The sequence below is a fragment of the Cyanistes caeruleus genome, unplaced genomic scaffold (assembly GCF_971803275.1).
Source record: "Cyanistes caeruleus unplaced genomic scaffold, bCyaCae1.hap1.1 HAP1_SCAFFOLD_76, whole genome shotgun sequence".
Lineage (NCBI taxonomy): Eukaryota > Metazoa > Chordata > Aves > Passeriformes > Paridae > Cyanistes > Cyanistes caeruleus.
In genome coordinates this window covers 2,623,277-2,640,683 of record NW_028255888.1, presented here as the reverse complement: position 1 = coordinate 2,640,683, position 17,407 = coordinate 2,623,277, and the positions used below count along the sequence as shown (strand labels likewise).

Here is a 17,407-nt window from a genome sequence, read left to right as displayed (position 1 = left end):
TTGGGGGTTTTTTATGAGAAAAATTGCTGTAGGTTTAAGTGATTCTGGAAGGCCTTGAATTAAAGAGATCATAATTTCAGTTTTCACAGGTAACAACACTGGTGATTTAGAACCAGCAATTAATTTTCTTTTGTGTATCATTTTCAAGCAGGCAGCTTTGTGAATGTTTTCCAGTAGTTGGTTGGGGGTACCAACTATAGCTATAGGGTCCCCCCTTTCCAAGGGGTTAAGCCCTTCTGCCTGATAAGCTGCATGCTGATTTAGGGACCATGGGTTATATCTGTCTCCTGTTGTTACGAAGACTCCATGTCCCCAGTACCCACTGGCTTCCTGTTCTCTCAATCGAATTTAATCACCTCCAGTAAGAGACACTCAGAATACATATTCTGTCTCTGACTCGTGAGGCAGACTCCCGTACTCCCTTTTTTTTTTATTTTTTTTTTTATTTTTCTTTATTTTCAGTGGTTATATGCCGATCAAGATCCTTTTCAGTATTGATATAATTATATTAAATTCTGTTTTAATTAGAGGTTTCAAACTAAGACACCGGTGTTCCCCACAATTTTATCCAAGTTAGCTCCTTTTGAGGGTAAATTTGATTAATGAGAGAGGTTTCCCTCTCGTTTCCTTTAGCAAGTCAGCATTTTTTGAATTTTTATCATGGAGGGCTACTCACAACAGATTGATCTTACTCCTTTCTTCATCCAATTGTTTTTGCAAAATTTTAACTAGGTTTTGGAGGGAGTCTATTATAGTTCTTTCCTAACTTCTTCACTTAAAGCGAGTTTCTATAGCTGCTGTAAGACAAGCTCCCAAAACTGAGCAGAGTATAGTTTTATTTTTGCCCAGTTTAAATTCTTTTTCATGTTGTAAATAAAACATAGTCTATCAATCACATTTTCCAAATTAAACCAATTATTAAGCACCAACTTTTCCCTCCTGGAGGTCTGGCACTGTGTTTTGCTAACAAAGCATAACATGCATAAAATGCAGCTTTAACTTCTGCAGACATTTTCGGTCATTTTTACAGAGGGAAAAACCACTACAGGAAGGTATAAACTTAAATTATACACACACACACACAGATTTTTGCTTCCCTGTATGGGTAAAAAGGAAAAATCTGCTTGGGAGGCACTCCTTCAGTTTAAAATTCTGGTTGTCTCTTTGCTACACCAAGCTGTCAAAATTCATACACACAACAACAAAAACAGTCCCGCCCTTTTGCACTAAGAGATCTTTTGTGAAATTCTGCAGACAGAGTCCTCAAGTGAGTGTGGGGTGCTTTTCACCTCGGCGTGTGCAGTTTGCGGGAAATTCAAGTTGCCCCCCTTGCTTTCCAGACACCGCTGACTCTTTTGGGAGTGTCGGGCTGGGTGCAACTGGAGCAAAACGTCCTTCCCCTAATACAGACTGCACAACAAACCTGCAGCCCCTTCTGTCTGTCAGAAATCCTGTCCGTGACTCCAGTTTAAATGCCACGATTCGCTAACGCGAGTGGGACTCGTGAGAGGTTCGTTTGATCTCAGAGTGCAAGACGGACACAAGGGATTTCAGTTTAAATCACAACAACAATAATGTACCTTTATTTTAGTGCCAACAAGGGTTATGCAAGAGAGGAGAGGAAGAGAGGGAGAGATAAAGAAAACAAAGTAAAGAGAGAGAAGAGGGGGTTATAGCTACCAACAGAAGAGACGGGGTTGCTGGGGTCTTTTTCTGTGGGATGATCTGGCCGAAATTATCTTAGTCTTATGTAATTCTTCCCCAATGTTACCTTGTTTCCAATGTGCTAATAAGCACCCAAAGGAGAAGTATCCGGTATGGGAGCATTGCTGTCCAAAATCCCTTTAAGTTTCTCCATATTGTAACTATAATAAACCACAAATGCTGGATCTGCAACGCTATTGCAGTCGTCTGACAGACGGCGCCTACGCAACTAACTCAAAGATTTCTGGGAGTAACACTTTTCTCTCTCTGAGAGAAAGTGCCTTGCCTCCAAGGGAGAGCCAGGATCTCTGAATCAGCTGGTTTCCTGACCCCCACAGTAAAGCACCTTACCTTTCTCTCCTGGGGAAATTGTGAGCAGCAGAGACGGTCGCAGCTGATGGGGTCCCCAAGAATTCCTCGGTGCTGGCTGGAGCGTGATCGGGTCGTGAGTTTGCTCAGCAGCACTCACAAGGTCCCATCTGGGGTCGCCAAAATGTTAGTGTTCAGGAACACACATAATCACAGAATGATTAAATGAAGGTGCTTTATTAAGAGCTCTGGGTGTCAGGGGTACACATACCCAAATCTAACCTGACTTCGTTTTGAGTTGAACATGCTTTTATACTCTATCATTATATAACTTTCATATTAATTATTAAACTTACATTGTTCTATTGTATGCATTGTTTTTACCCAAGCATGGATTTCTTGTGATCCCCCTCAATCCCCTAATATTGTTCCTCATGTTCTTTAAACAATAATTATATCTAATCACATCTAACAATTGTATCATTCATCATATACCAATTACACAGGTGCAGTTTGACATGATCTTTAGCAAGTACAAGGCCTAACACTTGCCAGGACCTACTCTTCCCGGGCTCACCAAACCTAACTTTCTTTCTAAGTCCCCAAATTTTCTAAGATTTTAAAACCTTATACTATCAGAGTGACACTTGTCTTTACAAACAAGCTGTGAGTCTGCCGATAAAATGAAACTATCACTAAGAGATAACAGAAACAATGGGATGGATTCAACTGAAAGATGAACGAGACACTGGGGAAACACCATAAAATTCCAACAGGGCTGAGAACTAAGAAGGAGATTATGCACTGGGGAGAGGGGGGATGGTATCTCAGGTATCATGAGTACCAGGAAGTCTGTACCTCTCAAATCCCTCAGCCTATGGGGAAAGGGAGAAGGGACGTACGGCCTGGAATTGGGATAAAAGGGAGGCTGCGCCCTCCAAAAATTAGAGAGATCCCAGGGGAATGCCCCATGGCCTCTCCCTTTATTTGAAAAAATTGAAAGCACTCCTCTATCTCCTTTTTGCATATAAACCTCTGGTGTTCGTGGATTAATTTTTTCTGACACTAACAATTAATATGAACTTCAAAACTACAAACCTAGGCAGTGCAGAATATGAAAAATATGAAAGCTAAAACTAAGGGCATCATAGCTGGAGGGGGGGTGGAATTGAATAATTTTGGGGTGGGACTGAGTAGCATTCAGAGGCACTGAGAGGTCTTGAGGTGACAGATTGAAGCCCCTCATCTCTTTGAGTGCCAAGAAATGGAGACAACTCCAAATACCCCACAACCCCTAAATACTCTCAAGTAGCTCCCTGATTCCCAGTTGCTCTTGAAGCACTAGTAAAATGTGAGGTTTTAGGTGCCATTGATTAATTAGATGCCATTAATTTGTTGATTTTTACCCCAATTTAGTCTGTTCCAAAGGGATGAAGATGAATCTAAAGATAATTAGAACAAAACCAAAACGACCACCAGCCCTGTGTCTTCCCAACACAGATCACAGGGAACATGGGCCATCAGGGCTCTGCCCAACGTGGGCCCACTGATGGGGGATGGAGTTGGAGCAGCGCACGAAGCTCTTCCTGCACTTGGAGCACTCACAGGGCTTCCCTTAGTGGTGCCTCCGTTTATGTCTGGTCAATTGAGAGCTGTCTGAGAAGTTCTTCCCACACTGGGGACACTCATAGGGCCTCTCCCCGGTGTGGATGCGTTTGTGAGTACTGAGGCTGGAGCTCTGGCTGAACCCCTTCCCACATTCTCCACACTTATAAGGCCTCTCCCCAGTGTGGATGCGCCGGTGGGTGATGAGGTGGGAGTTTTGCTTGAAGCGCTCCCCACAGTCACGGCAGCGGAAGGGCCTCTCATCCGTGTGAATCTGCTGGTGCCTGAGGAACTGGAAGCTGGTCTGAAACCTCTTCCCACATTCTGGACACTCATAGGGCCTCTCCCCAGTGTGGATCATCTGATGGATGGTCAGTTGGGACCTCCGGCTGAAGCTCTTCCCACATTCCCCACACTTGAAGGGCCTCTCCCCAGTGTGGATGCGCCGGTGAATGGTGAGGGTGGAGTTGTGCTTGAAGCCCTCCCCACAGTCAGGGCAGCGGAAGGGCCTCTCCTCTGTGTGAATCCTCTGGTGCACGAGGAGACTGGAGCTGATCCGAAACCTCTTCCCACACTCGGGACACTCGTAGGGCCTCTCCCCAGTGTGGCTGCGCTGGTGGATGATGAGTTTGGAGTTAAAGCTGAAACCCTTCCCACATTTCCCACACTTGTAGGGCCATTCCCCAGTGTGGATCATCTGGTGGCAGATCAGGCTGTTGCTCTGGCTGAAGCTCTTCCCACATTCCAAGCACTTGTAGCACTTCTCCCCATCCTGAAGCTGCTCATGGACCACCAGCTCAGAGCCCCGGCTGGATCTCTGGTCACCTTCCCGGCACAGGGTGGGTCTTTCCTCCTCAGAGCACCCTGGGATGGGTTTGGAGCCCCTCCTCCTGCAGGATCTCCGGGGCTTTTCCTCCCCGTTGGATTCCTGCACTGTGGAACTGCTCAAATCAGCCTCTTCCACAAGGTTCTGCTGCAGGGATTTGTCCTCCCTGGTCTCCATCCTCAGCTCCTTGTCTGGGGGAGGAAGGACAAGGAGAGGATGGGATTTGCCTCCATGCCAGAGGGAAGGGGAAGGAGATCCCCCCAGTGCGTCCCCGGCAGGACGGCCTCGGCAACAGGGTTGTCCTGCAGCTGGGGGCCATGCTGGGCTGGGAGATGGAGCAGGAGAGAGAGGGAAAGGGGCACTGACTTCCTCCTCACCTGACTGGGTGTCCCGAGGCATCTTCCTCTTCCTTGCAGCCTTCCTCTCCATCCAGCCAAGGTTTGGCAATGGGAAATCCTGGTTTGGGGAAATACAAGGGATGAGGCCATTGAGTTTGCAGGTCCCTCTGTCCAAGCTCATCTCTAGAAGTCATCGGACATCTGGGGTCCATAAAACCTTCAGAAAACACCAAAATTCAGCCTGAAAATGCCTCCCAGGAGTTCCCCATCTCTGGTCTCTCCTGTTTGGGGTTCAAGGGTTCCCCCCGTCCCAGCTGCTGGGAGTCACGCTTGTACTGGGGATCACCTGTCGGCTTGGTCCCTGCCCTCCCCGGGCTGCTGAGAGTGCCAGGAATCCGAAAAGTTCCCCCTGTTTCCATCTCCCCACTTAAGGATGGTGGGACCCCCCAATATCCCCCCAAGTAGGATTTTCCACTCAGCTTTGGAGTTCCACATTCTCCAAACATCCCCCCCCCAAATAAACCCAACCCAGGGACCCCCCCAGGATATCTGGGCAAAGCTCCCGCTCCCCAGTCACCTGTGGGATGGTGGGTGATGATCGCACAGGTGGGGGACTATAAATTCAGGGAGTGCTGGACCTTGTAGTTCCTTCTCCTTTCCCTGATCCTCATTTGTCCCTCCTCCTCCTCCTGCTCCTCTTTCATCCCTCCCCCTCCTCCCCCAGGAGCAGTGACACCCTCGGTGCCCCGTTCCCGAACCCCTCACAGCCCATGGGAGGAGCGGGGATGGAGCCGGGATAGGTCGGGATGGGCAGTGCGGGGCTCTCCGCTGCTCCCACACACTGAGGACGGGGGGAACCCGGCCTGAGGAAAAGGAGAGGGAAACTGGGAAAATTGGGGGCAGCAGATCCAACCTGGGGCTGGCTGGGGAGCCTGGCTGGGGACTGCCAGCCCTTGGGGCTCCTCTGGGGAGATGTGGGAGGGGGGAACACAGAGAGGGCTGGGGGATCCCAGGAGTGGCAGCAATGGCAGGGACTGGTTTGTACTGGGATCATCCTGGCAGTGGCTGAGATTGCACTGGCTGTGTAGTGACATCACACTGGGATATCATACTGGGATCGTCCTGGCAGTGAGTAGGAGCCTGCAGGGGGCAATTGAGATCAGGTTGTGAGGAACTGGGAACATGCCCTGCACTCCCTAGAACCCCGGCATCGCCCCCCATATGTCCCATAAGTGTGCCCCAAACCCTCCAGGATCCCCGAGTGCCCCCTCAGCGCTCGTTCAGGACCCCCCAAAGCATCTCTGGACCCCTGAGTTCTCCCGACACCACAGATGCCCCTTCCAGACACGGCTGGGAATTCATCTCCCATCATCCCAGAACACAGTTCCGCGCCCAAACCTCCTGCCGTGCCCCACGCCCAAAAGAGCCCGGTTACAGCTCCCCAGGTTCCCCCCAAGTGCTCCCGAGCCGTATACATTCGCCCCGAGGACCTGCAATCACAACTCGGACGGAAAAGTTCTCTCGGAGTGCTTCCCTGCACCGCCAAACGCGCCTTCCGAGCCACTTTCGGGACTACAGCTCCCGTCATGCTCCGCGGCGCCCATAGAGTGCCATTCCAGTCATGACTCCATCTCCCGTCATGCCCCACGCCCCACCGGAATCCACTGGAGATGCGCCTATAACTCCCGTGATGCTCCGCAGCCCCGTTAAACCGTATTATATCGGCACCTACAACTCCCATCATCCCCCGCGCCCCATAGATTCCCCGTTACAGTCTCGCAAGTGCCCGCCCGGACCCCGAAGGGCCCCCAGATTCCCCTCCCTGACTTCCAAGCGCCCCCCTGGACGCTCAAGTGCTCCCCCAAACCATGAATTGTCCCACAGAATCCCTAAGTGCCCACCTGGCTCCCCCAGGTGTCCTCCAGACCACCAAGTTCTCTCTAAATTCCCTCCCCAGACACAAAACTGCCCCAAATGTTCCCCAGAAAAGTTTCTATGGACCCCAAAGTGGTCTCTTTTACCCTGTCTGAGAAAATGATTAAAAAATATGATCAAAGGACAAAAAATAGGTGTAATTAGCATAAAGAGGGAGAAATAGTGGTCAATTAATTAATGAAAGTGGAATTGTGTTACTTTGAACCAAGGACCGATAATGTTTTTAGTTGCTAAAAATGTATCAATTCTTTTATATAAATATAAAAATTAGGTTCTAAAAATATAGAACAATATTATAATAAAAATCAAAATTTATTTTTATTAATTAATTAGATTTTAATGATAAAGAAAAATTCTAAAGAGAAATGTTATCAATGTTTTGGGATGTCAGTCCCAGGTGGGCCATGTCAGACATGCTGAGGCTTGGGGTGAGGAGCAGGTTGTCCAAACAGGGGCAGCCTGCAAGGGACTCATTCTTCTCTGTGAGCAGACTGCCTACGGAGACATTCAGCATCAGGATTGTAAAGAGCAAATCCTGACCTCCTGATCAGTACACAAAGATGTTTACAGTCTGAAGAGTAGAATGTTGTCACCGTAAGGTGCCTTCTTTGTTAATATAGCTCATATTGTGTCACGTTTGTTAAATACCAATATTGTTGTACCAACCTTCTTTGTTAAAATATTATTATAAATGAAATTAGAATTTTGACAACTAGGTCCCTTGGCTTAATGGAAGTTTAATTAAAAATGAATACAATTTACTAATCTGAATAGCAATGTGGTATAAAAGAATACAGTTTTGTAAAATAATACAGTTTAATAAAAAATTAAAATTTATATATATAATCTACTAGTAATTAAGTATGATTAAAGCATAAGCAAAACCCATCAGGGTACGGAGGCTTCCCACCCTGCCTCACGTTCAAAACAAAGCACTTCAAGCTACACTTACTGCAAGTTTCCTCCTATTTTAAATTTTTCTGACTTAACATCACTTTTCTTCATGGCACATGCCTCACTTGTTGCAATGGTGTCTTCAGTCTTCTTTTGGTGGTCTTTTGGTGAAGGCTTCTCTTCTTCCTCATTGTCCTTTGGATAACCTTACAGGTTTGCGCGTGCCTACTAAGCCTTGTGTTAAGTTAGTCTACTAATTAGCCTTATGTTTACTAATCCTTACGCCCAATGCCTAAATTTCTTCTAATTTTGGTCCATCTCAAGGCCATTTTGGTCTTGAGACACCATTTATCTTCTAAACTACATCCTGTACCTCAATTTTGACATGTAACATCTGCAAAGGGGTACATCTGCTTTGTAACACTGATTCTTGATTGTTTCTAATAATAACTTTAATAACAGTTACAATTTAGTTAGCACGAACCAATTCCATTTATTACAACATTTATTACAAATACCCCTTATGCACCTTTTTATTGGTTTCCATGCTAACGGCCTTGCTTTCTTCCTTGCTATGGATAAACTTGTATTTTCTCTATTTCTTTTTTTACTACCTCAATTGTTTGGCCTGCAGACCAGTTGCTAAGCCCATCCACATTCACCTCTTAGTCTTCAGAGGGAAACTGTGAGCACAGTGAGAATCTCCCAGTGTGCAAGAGGGTCCCTGTGTGCCAGCTGCAGCTGGGGCCTCAGCCATCTCCACTCTCAACAGGTTCCCCTCTGCAGCTTCACAGGAAAGGCCAAACACCTCAGTCAGGGACACCTGCACCACACATTTCACATCTCCATGCCCATACGTGATGTCCCTGTCACAGCTGCATTACCAGCTTGCTGCTGTGCAGATGCTGCCACCACCCACAGCAAGGCCCTGTGTCCCTGAAGGGACCCACCCTGCTCTGTGGCCTGGACTGAAGGTGGGTCCCTCCTGCCAGGGCAGGGCCTGACACAGCTCTTCTGTTCCAATAAAGAGATGGAGCTGTCACCCCAGTGTCTGGCTGGTACCACCAGCAAAGCCCACACAGCACCAGCCCTGGCTGAGCTCCATGTCCAGGAACAGGCGGGGCTGACCACGGTGTGGGCAGGCAGGAGCCAGGCAGGGGCTGCTGTGACCAGCGGCAGGGCCCCGAGGGGCTGGGGGAGTCTGTGTTGAGCGTCCCTGGTCTGAGGGCACATTTCCTTCAGTGGCATCACCTGGGCCTGGACCTCCTCCAGTGCCATGCCCAGGAAAAGAGGGAACCATCAAGAGCATCTCATGGGACAGAACATGACCAGCAATGTCAGCAGGGAAAACCAAGGTTTTCTTTGGCAATGACCCTTTGATGAAGTCAAAGATTTACAATCAGTCCAGTACAGATTGGAGTACAGAGGGGAGAACACTCAGGGGGTACAGCCAAGGCCATGAGGTCACAGCAGTCTCTGGGGTGATAGCAGGCTGAGGTGACAGCAGGCTCTGAGGTCACAGAGGTCCCAGAGCCCCGTGGTTGCACAGCACCACAAGGACCAAGCAGTCAGTCCTTGACCACGACTGTTGTGGCAGCAGCGGCGGCGGCAGCAGCGGTGCTGACATTGGGACAGCGGTGTCAGGACAGTGGTGGCAGCAAGAGCTGCAGGACTGGCAGTGGGCAAGGCACCATGGCCTTTGCTCTGCACCTCATCCTCCTGCTCCTCCTGGCAGTGGCCCTGCCTGACAGGGCTGCCCAGGCTGCTCCATGGCAAGCACAGGGAGCAGGTGAGCCCACGGCCTGGCTTCCCTTTCCTGACACAGCACTTCCTTCTCCCTGGGAAGCGTTGGGGATGGTTTTCCGCAGGGCTTCAGGGAGGGTTTCCTCTGTGGGAGGGAGAGAGTCCCCAGAGCCCCTGGGCTGGTCCTGCTGCCTCTCCAGGAATTTTGCACAGGGCCTGCAAAGAGGGTGGAGAGTGACCAGAGCCAGCCTAGAGCTCCCCAGGCCCCTCTGCAGCTTTGGCCATGTCCATTGACATCTGGCTCCCACGGCCTTACCTGACCCCCTTGCAGTGCCCAGTTCCTTAAGGCAGAAGGGGGTCCCAGCTCACCATGGAATGGTTCTGATCTGTGCTCCCTTCTAGATTGGGATCGTGACATGGGGCATCTGGAAGGCCCGGGACATGATGGTTTGAGACCCATGGAGAATGCTGGAGGCAAGTTCTCAATGTCCCTTTCTGCTCAGTATAATCAGTGTCAATGTGGCAAGAACTTACTCACGTGCCACTTCACTTAAGAATCTGAAGGCTGATGGATTCTGGAACCCTCGCTCTGCTCCGTTCTGGAGCCCTGAGTGATCCCACAGCATTGCTGTCAGTGGGAGGAAGGAGGATTTAGCTGTCAATCTTCTTCCACTGTGCAATGCCCGTGTCACTTTCCGTGTGCTCTGTGCAGCTACAAGGAAGATCAGAGAGGAAGGGGCCGGGCCCAGGGCTGTGCCCCAGGGCTGGGCCTCGTGTGGCTCCTTTGCCAGCCCCAGGGAGCCTGAGGATCTTCTACAGTGCCATGGGAACTCTTCTGTCCTGCCTTTCTTTGCAGCCAAGCCTCTTGGTGAAGGTGATCTGGCTTCCCAACCCACATCCAGAACTGAGGCTCTTGGAGATGGTGAGGGTAGGTCAAGGCCTTTCCCCCTGGGAGAGCTACCAGCTCAGAGCCCAAAGCTCAGCCAGGGCAGCATCGCTGAAGGTGCCAGGACAGAGCTGTGCACGTGTGTGCCCTCGCCCTGCGTGATCCCCTCACCGCACCTGCAGCTCAGTGCTGCCTGTGCAGATCAGCAGACATGACAGAAGCTTCTGTGGCTGTTGAGTTACAGGTGTGTCTGCAGGGAGGACTTTCCAGGCTCCTGGGCTGGATGCTGCACGCAAGCCCAGCTCCCGTCGCAGGGGTGAGTATTGTGTCCTTGCTGATCCCACAAGCTGAACCCTGATTTTTTAGGATCTATTCCTGGGAAATGGATATATATTTTTTTATAAGGTCCTCCAAGAGGAAAGAACAAAGCTGCAGGACACCGGAAACCCCATGAGCCATCCAATACCATGCAGCAAATGCTGAAGGAAATGCTGCAGGGAGGACAAGGTGGGTCCATGTCCCTCAGCCTTCTCCTGACACTCAGCAGCCGGGGGCTTTCTCTGCACATCAGGACACACCGTGCCCGGCACAGCAGGAAGGGATCCATGGCAGCCTTGCTGCCCCACTGCTGCTTTCATGGCCTGCAGGGCTGTTTCCCAGCCTGGCCTGGCTGCAGCTTCTCCCCAGCCTCTGCAGGAAGGCATTTGGCATCAGCTGACAGGGAGCCCAAACTGCAGCATGGGCCATGCACATCCTGAGATCCCCTGAAATTTCCTGGTCTTGGGCTAGATCAGGTGTAGGGGCTGTTTGGAGGAGGGAGGGCTCTGGCCAATCCCATAAGTTTATATGATTTCCTAATCCTTATGCATGACCTCGACTAGTATTGCATCATGATGACACCACTTCCCTGAAAAGAGAATGGTTCCATCTGATCCAGCTGTGGCTTTTCCTTTCTCCAGAGATGAACCCAAAGGCTGTGCTGAAGGCAGCGTTTCCCGGAGGAAGCAGTGGCTCATGGGCAGCCTCTGCTGCAGGAAGGGAGGCCATGCCAGGCACAGCCCCAGGAGGTAATTGCTGTGCCTCTGGGCCTGAACCCTGCTGAGGCTTGAGCTGTAAATATCTGCTGCTTGGCAGTGCCTGCCTTTCAGGGATGTTGCACAGAGCATGGAAAAGGTGTTGAGAGCGTCCACGGCCAGCCCAGAGCTCCCCAGGCCCCTCTGCAGCTTTGGCCATGTCCATTGACATCTGGCTCCCATGGCCTTACCTGACCCCCTTGCAGTGCCCAGTTCCCTAAGGCAGAAGGGGGTCCCAGCTCACCATGGAATGGTTCTGATCTGTGCTCCCTTCTAGATTGGGATCGTGACATGGAGCATCTGAAAGCCCTGGCACATAATGGTTTGAGATCCATGGAGAATGCTGGAGGCAAGTTCTCTATGTCCATTTCTGCACAGAATTATCAGTGTGAGTGTGGCAAGAGTTCACTCTCATGCCATTTCCGTTAAGAATCTGAAGGTTGATGTATTCTGGGAACTTCGCTCTGCTCCCATCTGGAGCCCTGAGTGATCCCACAGCATTGCTGTCAGTGGGAGGAAGGAGGATTTAGCTGTCAATCTTCTTCCACTGTGCAATGCCCGTGTCACTTTCCGTGTGCTCTGTGCAGCTACAAGGAAGATCAGAGAGGAAGGGGCCGGGCCCAGGGCTGTGCCCCAGGGCTGTGCCTCGTGTGGCTCCTTTGCCAGCCCCAGGGAGACTGAGCTGCTCCTGTTGCTGCTGCCAAGCCCTGGTCCTGCCTGGGGCTCAGTTCAGAGCTGCTGGCAGCTCCAGGGAGGCCTTTCTCCCCTGACTGCAATGCAAGGGGCTCCTTCCATCCCACTGTGGGCCCACTGCAGGCACCTTGTCCCCCTGCTCCTGCTCCTGAGTGGAAGGCAGAGAGGAGGGAGTGCCTTGGAGGGCACCAGTCACCCAGGTGCACTCACTGCTACTCTGGACTGATGGAGAAATGGAACTACTTTCCATTAAGGTCCTCCAAGATGGAAGAACAAAGAGATAGAAGACAAGAATTCCCTGGAGGCATCCCAACTTCTGGACAGGATGCTGAGTGATCTGGAGAGACGCCGTGGTGGGTTCATGTCCCTCAGCCTTCTCCTGACACTCAGCGGCCAGGGGCACATCAGGACACGCTGTGCCTGGCACAGCAGGAAGGGATCCATGGCAGCCTTGCTGCCCCGCTGCTGCTTTCATGGCCTGCAGGGCTGTTTCCCAGCCTGGCCTGGCTGCAGCTTCTCCCCAGTCCCTGTAGGAAGGCATTTGGCATCAGATGACAGGGAGCCCAAACTGCAGCATGGGCCATGCACACCCTGAGATCCCCTGAAATTTCCTGGTCTTGGGCTAGATCAGGTGTAGCGGCTGTTTGGAGGAGGGAGAGCCCTGGCCCAGCCCCAATAACCTGGATATTTTCCTGACCTTTATCCATGACTTTAACAAGTATTGCCTCCTGAAGATACCACCTCCCCTAATGGTGAACAGTTCTATCTTATCCAGCTGTCCTTTTTCCTTTCTCAAGTGCTGGAGCAGATGTTTGTGCAGATGATGGCATATGCTAGAGGAAGGAATGGCCCTGTGCCAGCTCCTGTTGCAGGAAAGGAGGAGATGCCAGGCCCAGGCACAGGAGGTAATTGCTGTGCTGGGCTCTCCCTCGGCAGGGCTGTGTGCCAGCAGCTCTTCCCTCAGGGCCTGCATGGCCCGGCAGCAGCCAATGCTGGAGGTGCCGCGGCTTCCAGGCCTCTGGAGCTCGTTCCCAGCCCCTGGGAATCGGGACTTGTGCACCAACATCTCTCCCCCTGCAGCTGCTCCTGGAGCTGGCCCTAAGCATCCAGAGGCCCAAGACACAGGAGCAGCCCCGAGTGGGAGCCCTGCCGTGAGCCCAGGGCCACAGCCAGCCCTGGCTCCCAACTGGGCAGGGGATGCACTGGCCCCTTACAGGGCCTGGCTCTGTCCCCTTGGGCTGGGGGAGCTGTCACAGAGCAGGGAGGGTCAGGGATGGCAGTGGCTGCTCAGGGATGGGTTGACCCGTGTCCCTGTTAGGAGCCACTGCCCAAGCAGCTGTGCTGTCCTGGGCTCTGCTCTCGGCCTTCTGGGCTTTGTTGGGTGGCACAGCCTGTGCCAAGGGGTGGCAAGGTGCCTGCAGGCCCCAGCTCTGGGGGAAACAGAGAATGTCCTGGCCGTATCCACCGTGCTGCCAGCTCAGCAATGGAGCACAGCACAGGCTCACGCTGCCCATTGCTCCCACAGATGCGCTTGGCAAGTCCAATATAAATGCTGAGAAGCCACCGAGCACCCCAAGAGTGTTCTGCCCGCAGGATGTGCGCAAGTCCTGCATGATAGGCACAGCAGTGACACTGTTCACAGTGCCACTTTCCATGGTCCTGTGCTATGTTGGATTCCAGTGGTGGAAGGACAAGAAACGGTAAGTTGTTGTTCATCTCCACCCTCCAGCTTCTAGAAAGGCTGCTCATAGTCAGGAAACATTCCCAGTGAGGCTGCTGTGCACTTGTGGGTAATCAGTGGTTGCCCAAATAACTCTGCAGAGAGTTCTGCTGCTGCCCAGGCCTTTCATTGGCCTCTTAATTGCTGGGCCTTGTCCTGGGGAGCCCGCTGGGGCTGCAGCCAGTGCTGGCTCCCACTGAGGCTGCCTGGCCAAGAGTAGCCCCCGGAGCAGCAGGCAGAGGCAAAGCAAGGTGAGCAGGAGAAAGAGCGGGGACGAGATTGCCCTTGAAAGGCAGAGGTGCTCTGGGGCCCGCTTCTGGCCAGGGACCCTGCCCAGAGCCATCCCCTGCTTGCTTGGGGCCTTGAGGGGCAGCTGTCCAGCTGGGCCAAGCTGTGCCAGCAGCTCCAGCCGTGCTGGGGAGCCTTGGCCGCTCTGGGCCCTGCTGTGCAGGAGGGTCCTTGTGAGCCCATGGCAGCTGGGGGCCTCAGCCACCTCCTCTCTCCACAGTCACCCTGCTGCAGCTCCAGCATACCAGCCAAGAAGGTGTGATTCTCCCTTGCCCCCAGGGAGCCCAGAGACTGCCTCCTTCGACAGCTCTCAAATGTGGCCTCAGAAGCAGGAGTCGACCTGGAAAGCAGAGCACCAGCACTCCGTGCCTCCCCCACGGCCCCCCAGCCCAGCTGTGAAGAGGAAGCCCCCTGAGATTCCCCCACCTCCTCCCCTCCCAAGCCGGCCACCCTGGTCCAGCTAGGACTGAAAGTGGGACAGCCATGGCAGGGCTTGGGCCACCAGCAGCTTGGGGCATCTGCTCTTGGCTTCAAATAACACATTACCTGTGGGTAACAGCCAGAGGCACTTTTCCTACTCTTTTACCTTCAGTGGGAAGGGCTGAAGATTCTTCCCATGCCCTGTCTTATCCCTTTTGATTTTCATACAGCTGGGTGCTGGCTGAACCTTTTCAAAGAACTTTATTTATTTACACTTCATGTTTTACCCCACCTAGCAAGGAAAAAAAAATAAAAATAAAAGATTTCTTCAGTTTAGACTTCATTTTTAATGTGGTTGGGCCACTCAAATTTTGAGCAATTAATATTCCATGGTGCCTCTTCCCTTTTCCTTCCTATCTAGAAAAAGTTCATCTGGACATGAAAATCAACAGAACTACTGAGATTCACCTCAAAGCCCAGAGGAGAATCTCACACAAAATATTCTCCCTGTATACTGCACAACAAGAAATATTCAGAGGAAAATACCGTGGCAGCTGAGGCTCCTGGAACTCCCAGAATCCTGAGCCTGCAGAAGAGGCAAACAGCCCTGGCAGAGGCTGAGGGGAATTCTCCTCAGACTCCTCAGAAAGTGTGTCACTTCAGGAGGGGAAAGCTTTTAAACCTTTGCCTTACCTTCCTCCTGTGCTAAAATGTAAGGCTCCTCCTGAGAAAATACTGAGCTACAAACAATTCTCCATTCCTCAACAAAGCTACTCAGGTGCTCAACTTACAGAGCAAAACTAAATGTGGTCAGAAATTTCCCATCAAAGCCCATTTGCAGAGAAACCCCACCATACATGAGCAAATATTTATTAGCACTTCAGTTCACTCTAAAGATTGCTCCTTTTTTTTCCCAGAGAGAATATTAGAACCATTTGCTCTTGATAGGACTCCTTGGATGGCCCCCAGACCTGGCTCCTCACCACGCCCTGCCCGAGCTGTTCATGCAGCCAGGCAGCACCACCTGACTTTGCCACCCTTTTCAGGCCTTGGGCACGGCTGGTGCCACGGTCCCCTCTGGTGCCACAGTCCCCTCTGGTACCACGGTCCCCTCCTGGTTCATGGTGTGTCCCTGCTGCTGGAGGAGCCCTGCTCGTGCGTCTGCATTCAACAAGGCCGGTGCTACTTCCCAGCCAAAGAGACACTAAAGTCACTGCTTTGGCTAGCTCATTGGAATGAGTTCAACACTTCCTCACCTCTATCACAGATATAAACCCACATACTCCTAAAACCCACATACCAGCAGCATAAAGTCACCTCATCTACAGAGGTGAGGAGGCCTGAGCAAACAGAAGGTCAGCTTTCAAGCACATTGGGTTCTTAATTTAGTGGAAGCACTCAGTTGTGCACAAGCCTTATTTGTCAAACTGGACTGTGCAATGCTATTCTCTTGCTTGTATTAAAGAGGAGCCAGGGAGAAATTAGCTAAGAAACCAGAAACACTTGAGGCTCAGGCCTGGCACACAAATAGAGCAGGGTGGCACCTGCCCACTTTTCCCACATCCCTTTTCCTGACAGACAAAGGCGGACGCGGCTCCACTGGGGGCACCATGGAAAGGCTTCTGATCTGTGCTCCCGTCTAGATTGATATCAGAACATGGATTATTTGGAAGCCCTGGCACGTGACAGTTTGAGATCCATGGAGAATGCTGGAGGCAAGTTCTCAATGTCCCTTTCCATGTAGAACAATGAGTGTCAATGTGGCAAGAGCTCACTCACATGCCATCGCCTCTTGAAGATGCCACCTCCTGTAATGGTTAACAGTTCTATTGTTGTGATGTCTGCTTTGTTTGAATGGTTTCTCCAATTATTCCCCTAAGTCATTGGTTTGCTCCTAGTTTGTATCCTCCTACCCACCTATCAATCCAACCTGCCTCAAGCCCAGCCCTTGTTTTCTCATGTTCCCCATCTGTCATTACACCCATTTGTCAGTCTTCCCTTAGGCCAGCCTCCTACCTGAACCACCCCTCTGGAAATCCCCTAATCTCCAATTCCCCATTGGCCCATGTGACCCACTCTGCTCCCCTTGTTTCCCCTATTGTATTGTTGAATGGAACCTTCCACTCCTCCCATAGTTTCTTCCTATTGGTTAAAATTTTGTGCCCTCCCTCTGGCCTCCCCCATATAAAAACCCACACTCAGTTGTGTTCTTGGTCTTCAGTCCCTGGATGCTCCAGTGGAGTAAAAGCCTTTGGAACCCATACTGGAGATCTCCTCCTCATCCTGGTCTCCACCGTGCGCCTACCAATATCCTCGTGCCGTGGAGCATTTGCTCTAAGCCGCACCTTGGGTCACCCCGCTCCCGAGTGTCACGATCCGCTAACACAAGTGGGAGTCATGAGAGGTTCATTTGATCTCAGATTGCAAAAAGGACACCAAAGGATTTCAGTTTAAATCACAACAGCAGTAATGCGTCTTTATTTTAGTGCCAGCAACAAGGGTGATGCGATAGAGGACAGGGAGAGAGAGAGGGAGAGAGGGATAAAGAGGCAAAATGCAAGGAGAAAAAAGGGGGGGGGGTGGGGTTATAGCTACCAACGGACAAGACAGGGTCGCCGGTGTCTTCTTCCATGGAGACATCTCTCTCAAAGAAAGTAACTTGGAAAAGTCATTTTTACAGTCTGTTTCAAAGCAAGGGGCAGCTGGCCAAGAGGTGGGGAAATTCCTCGGCTATTTTGATGAGACCCCTTGCTCTGGGAAGCAGGTGTAAGGTACAGAACAGGCCGCTCCTTACAAGTCCCTGCTCACCAGCAGGAATGAAGGCAGTGTACCTTGACAGCACAGAAAGCATGCCTGCAAACAATCGCCTGGCAAGCTTCCACCTCAACCAGGCCAGAACCCCTGCACAAAGTCCCTTGGTGTCTTCAGGGTCTCGGTCTCTGTTCTTGCAATGGTTGTGAGGCAGATGAGGGA

The 17,407-nt window shown here is 51.3% G+C and overlaps 3 protein-coding genes across 4 annotated transcripts in view; 2 read left to right on the top strand and 1 right to left on the bottom strand.

Moving 5' to 3' along the window:
- The window catches only part of LOC111945414 (uncharacterized), a 125,356-nt gene that overhangs the window by 69,762 nt on the left and 38,187 nt on the right, over positions 1 to 17,407 (bottom strand). The window contains 1 exon segment of the mRNA XM_086872731.1: positions 3,705 to 4,414. Within this exon segment, the coding sequence (XP_086728857.1) occupies positions 3,705 to 4,414 (710 nt within the window).
- The window catches only part of LOC147646957 (uncharacterized), a 106,304-nt gene that overhangs the window by 62,680 nt on the left and 26,217 nt on the right, over positions 1 to 17,407 (top strand). The window contains exon 1 of one of the 2 annotated variants that reach the window (XM_086872783.1): positions 9,184 to 9,289. The exons of the other annotated variant lie outside the window; for it this stretch is intronic. The gene's annotated coding sequence lies outside the window, so the exon portion shown is untranslated. Of the gene's footprint in view, positions 1 to 9,183; positions 9,290 to 17,407 lie in introns of those variants that run through there. 2 annotated transcript variants of the gene reach the window in all.
- LOC147646958 (uncharacterized) lies at positions 9,184 to 14,784 on the top strand. Its single transcript, XM_086872777.1, has 11 exons — positions 9,184 to 9,400; positions 9,757 to 9,828; positions 10,211 to 10,282; positions 10,485 to 10,556; positions 10,646 to 10,747; positions 11,200 to 11,307; positions 11,591 to 11,662; positions 12,261 to 12,359; positions 12,804 to 12,911; positions 13,532 to 13,706; positions 14,235 to 14,784. The coding sequence occupies exons 1-11, from the start codon at positions 9,304 to 9,306 to the stop codon at positions 14,476 to 14,478; spliced, it is 1,221 nt and encodes a 406-aa protein (XP_086728903.1). The 5' UTR covers positions 9,184 to 9,303; the 3' UTR covers positions 14,479 to 14,784.

Bases quoted from the DNA above. Each gene is read 5' to 3' on its own strand.
- LOC147646958 (XM_086872777.1), top strand. From the start codon at position 9,304: ATGGCCTTTGCTCTGCACCTCATCCTCCTGCTCCTCCTGGCAGTGGCC. The intron at 11,308-11,590 runs GTAATTGCTGTG...GCTCCCTTCTAG, and splicing joins GCCAGGCACAGCCCCAGGAG to ATTGGGATCGTGACATGGAG. The intron at 11,663-12,260 runs GCAAGTTCTCTA...CTTTCCATTAAG, and splicing joins ATCCATGGAGAATGCTGGAG to GTCCTCCAAGATGGAAGAAC.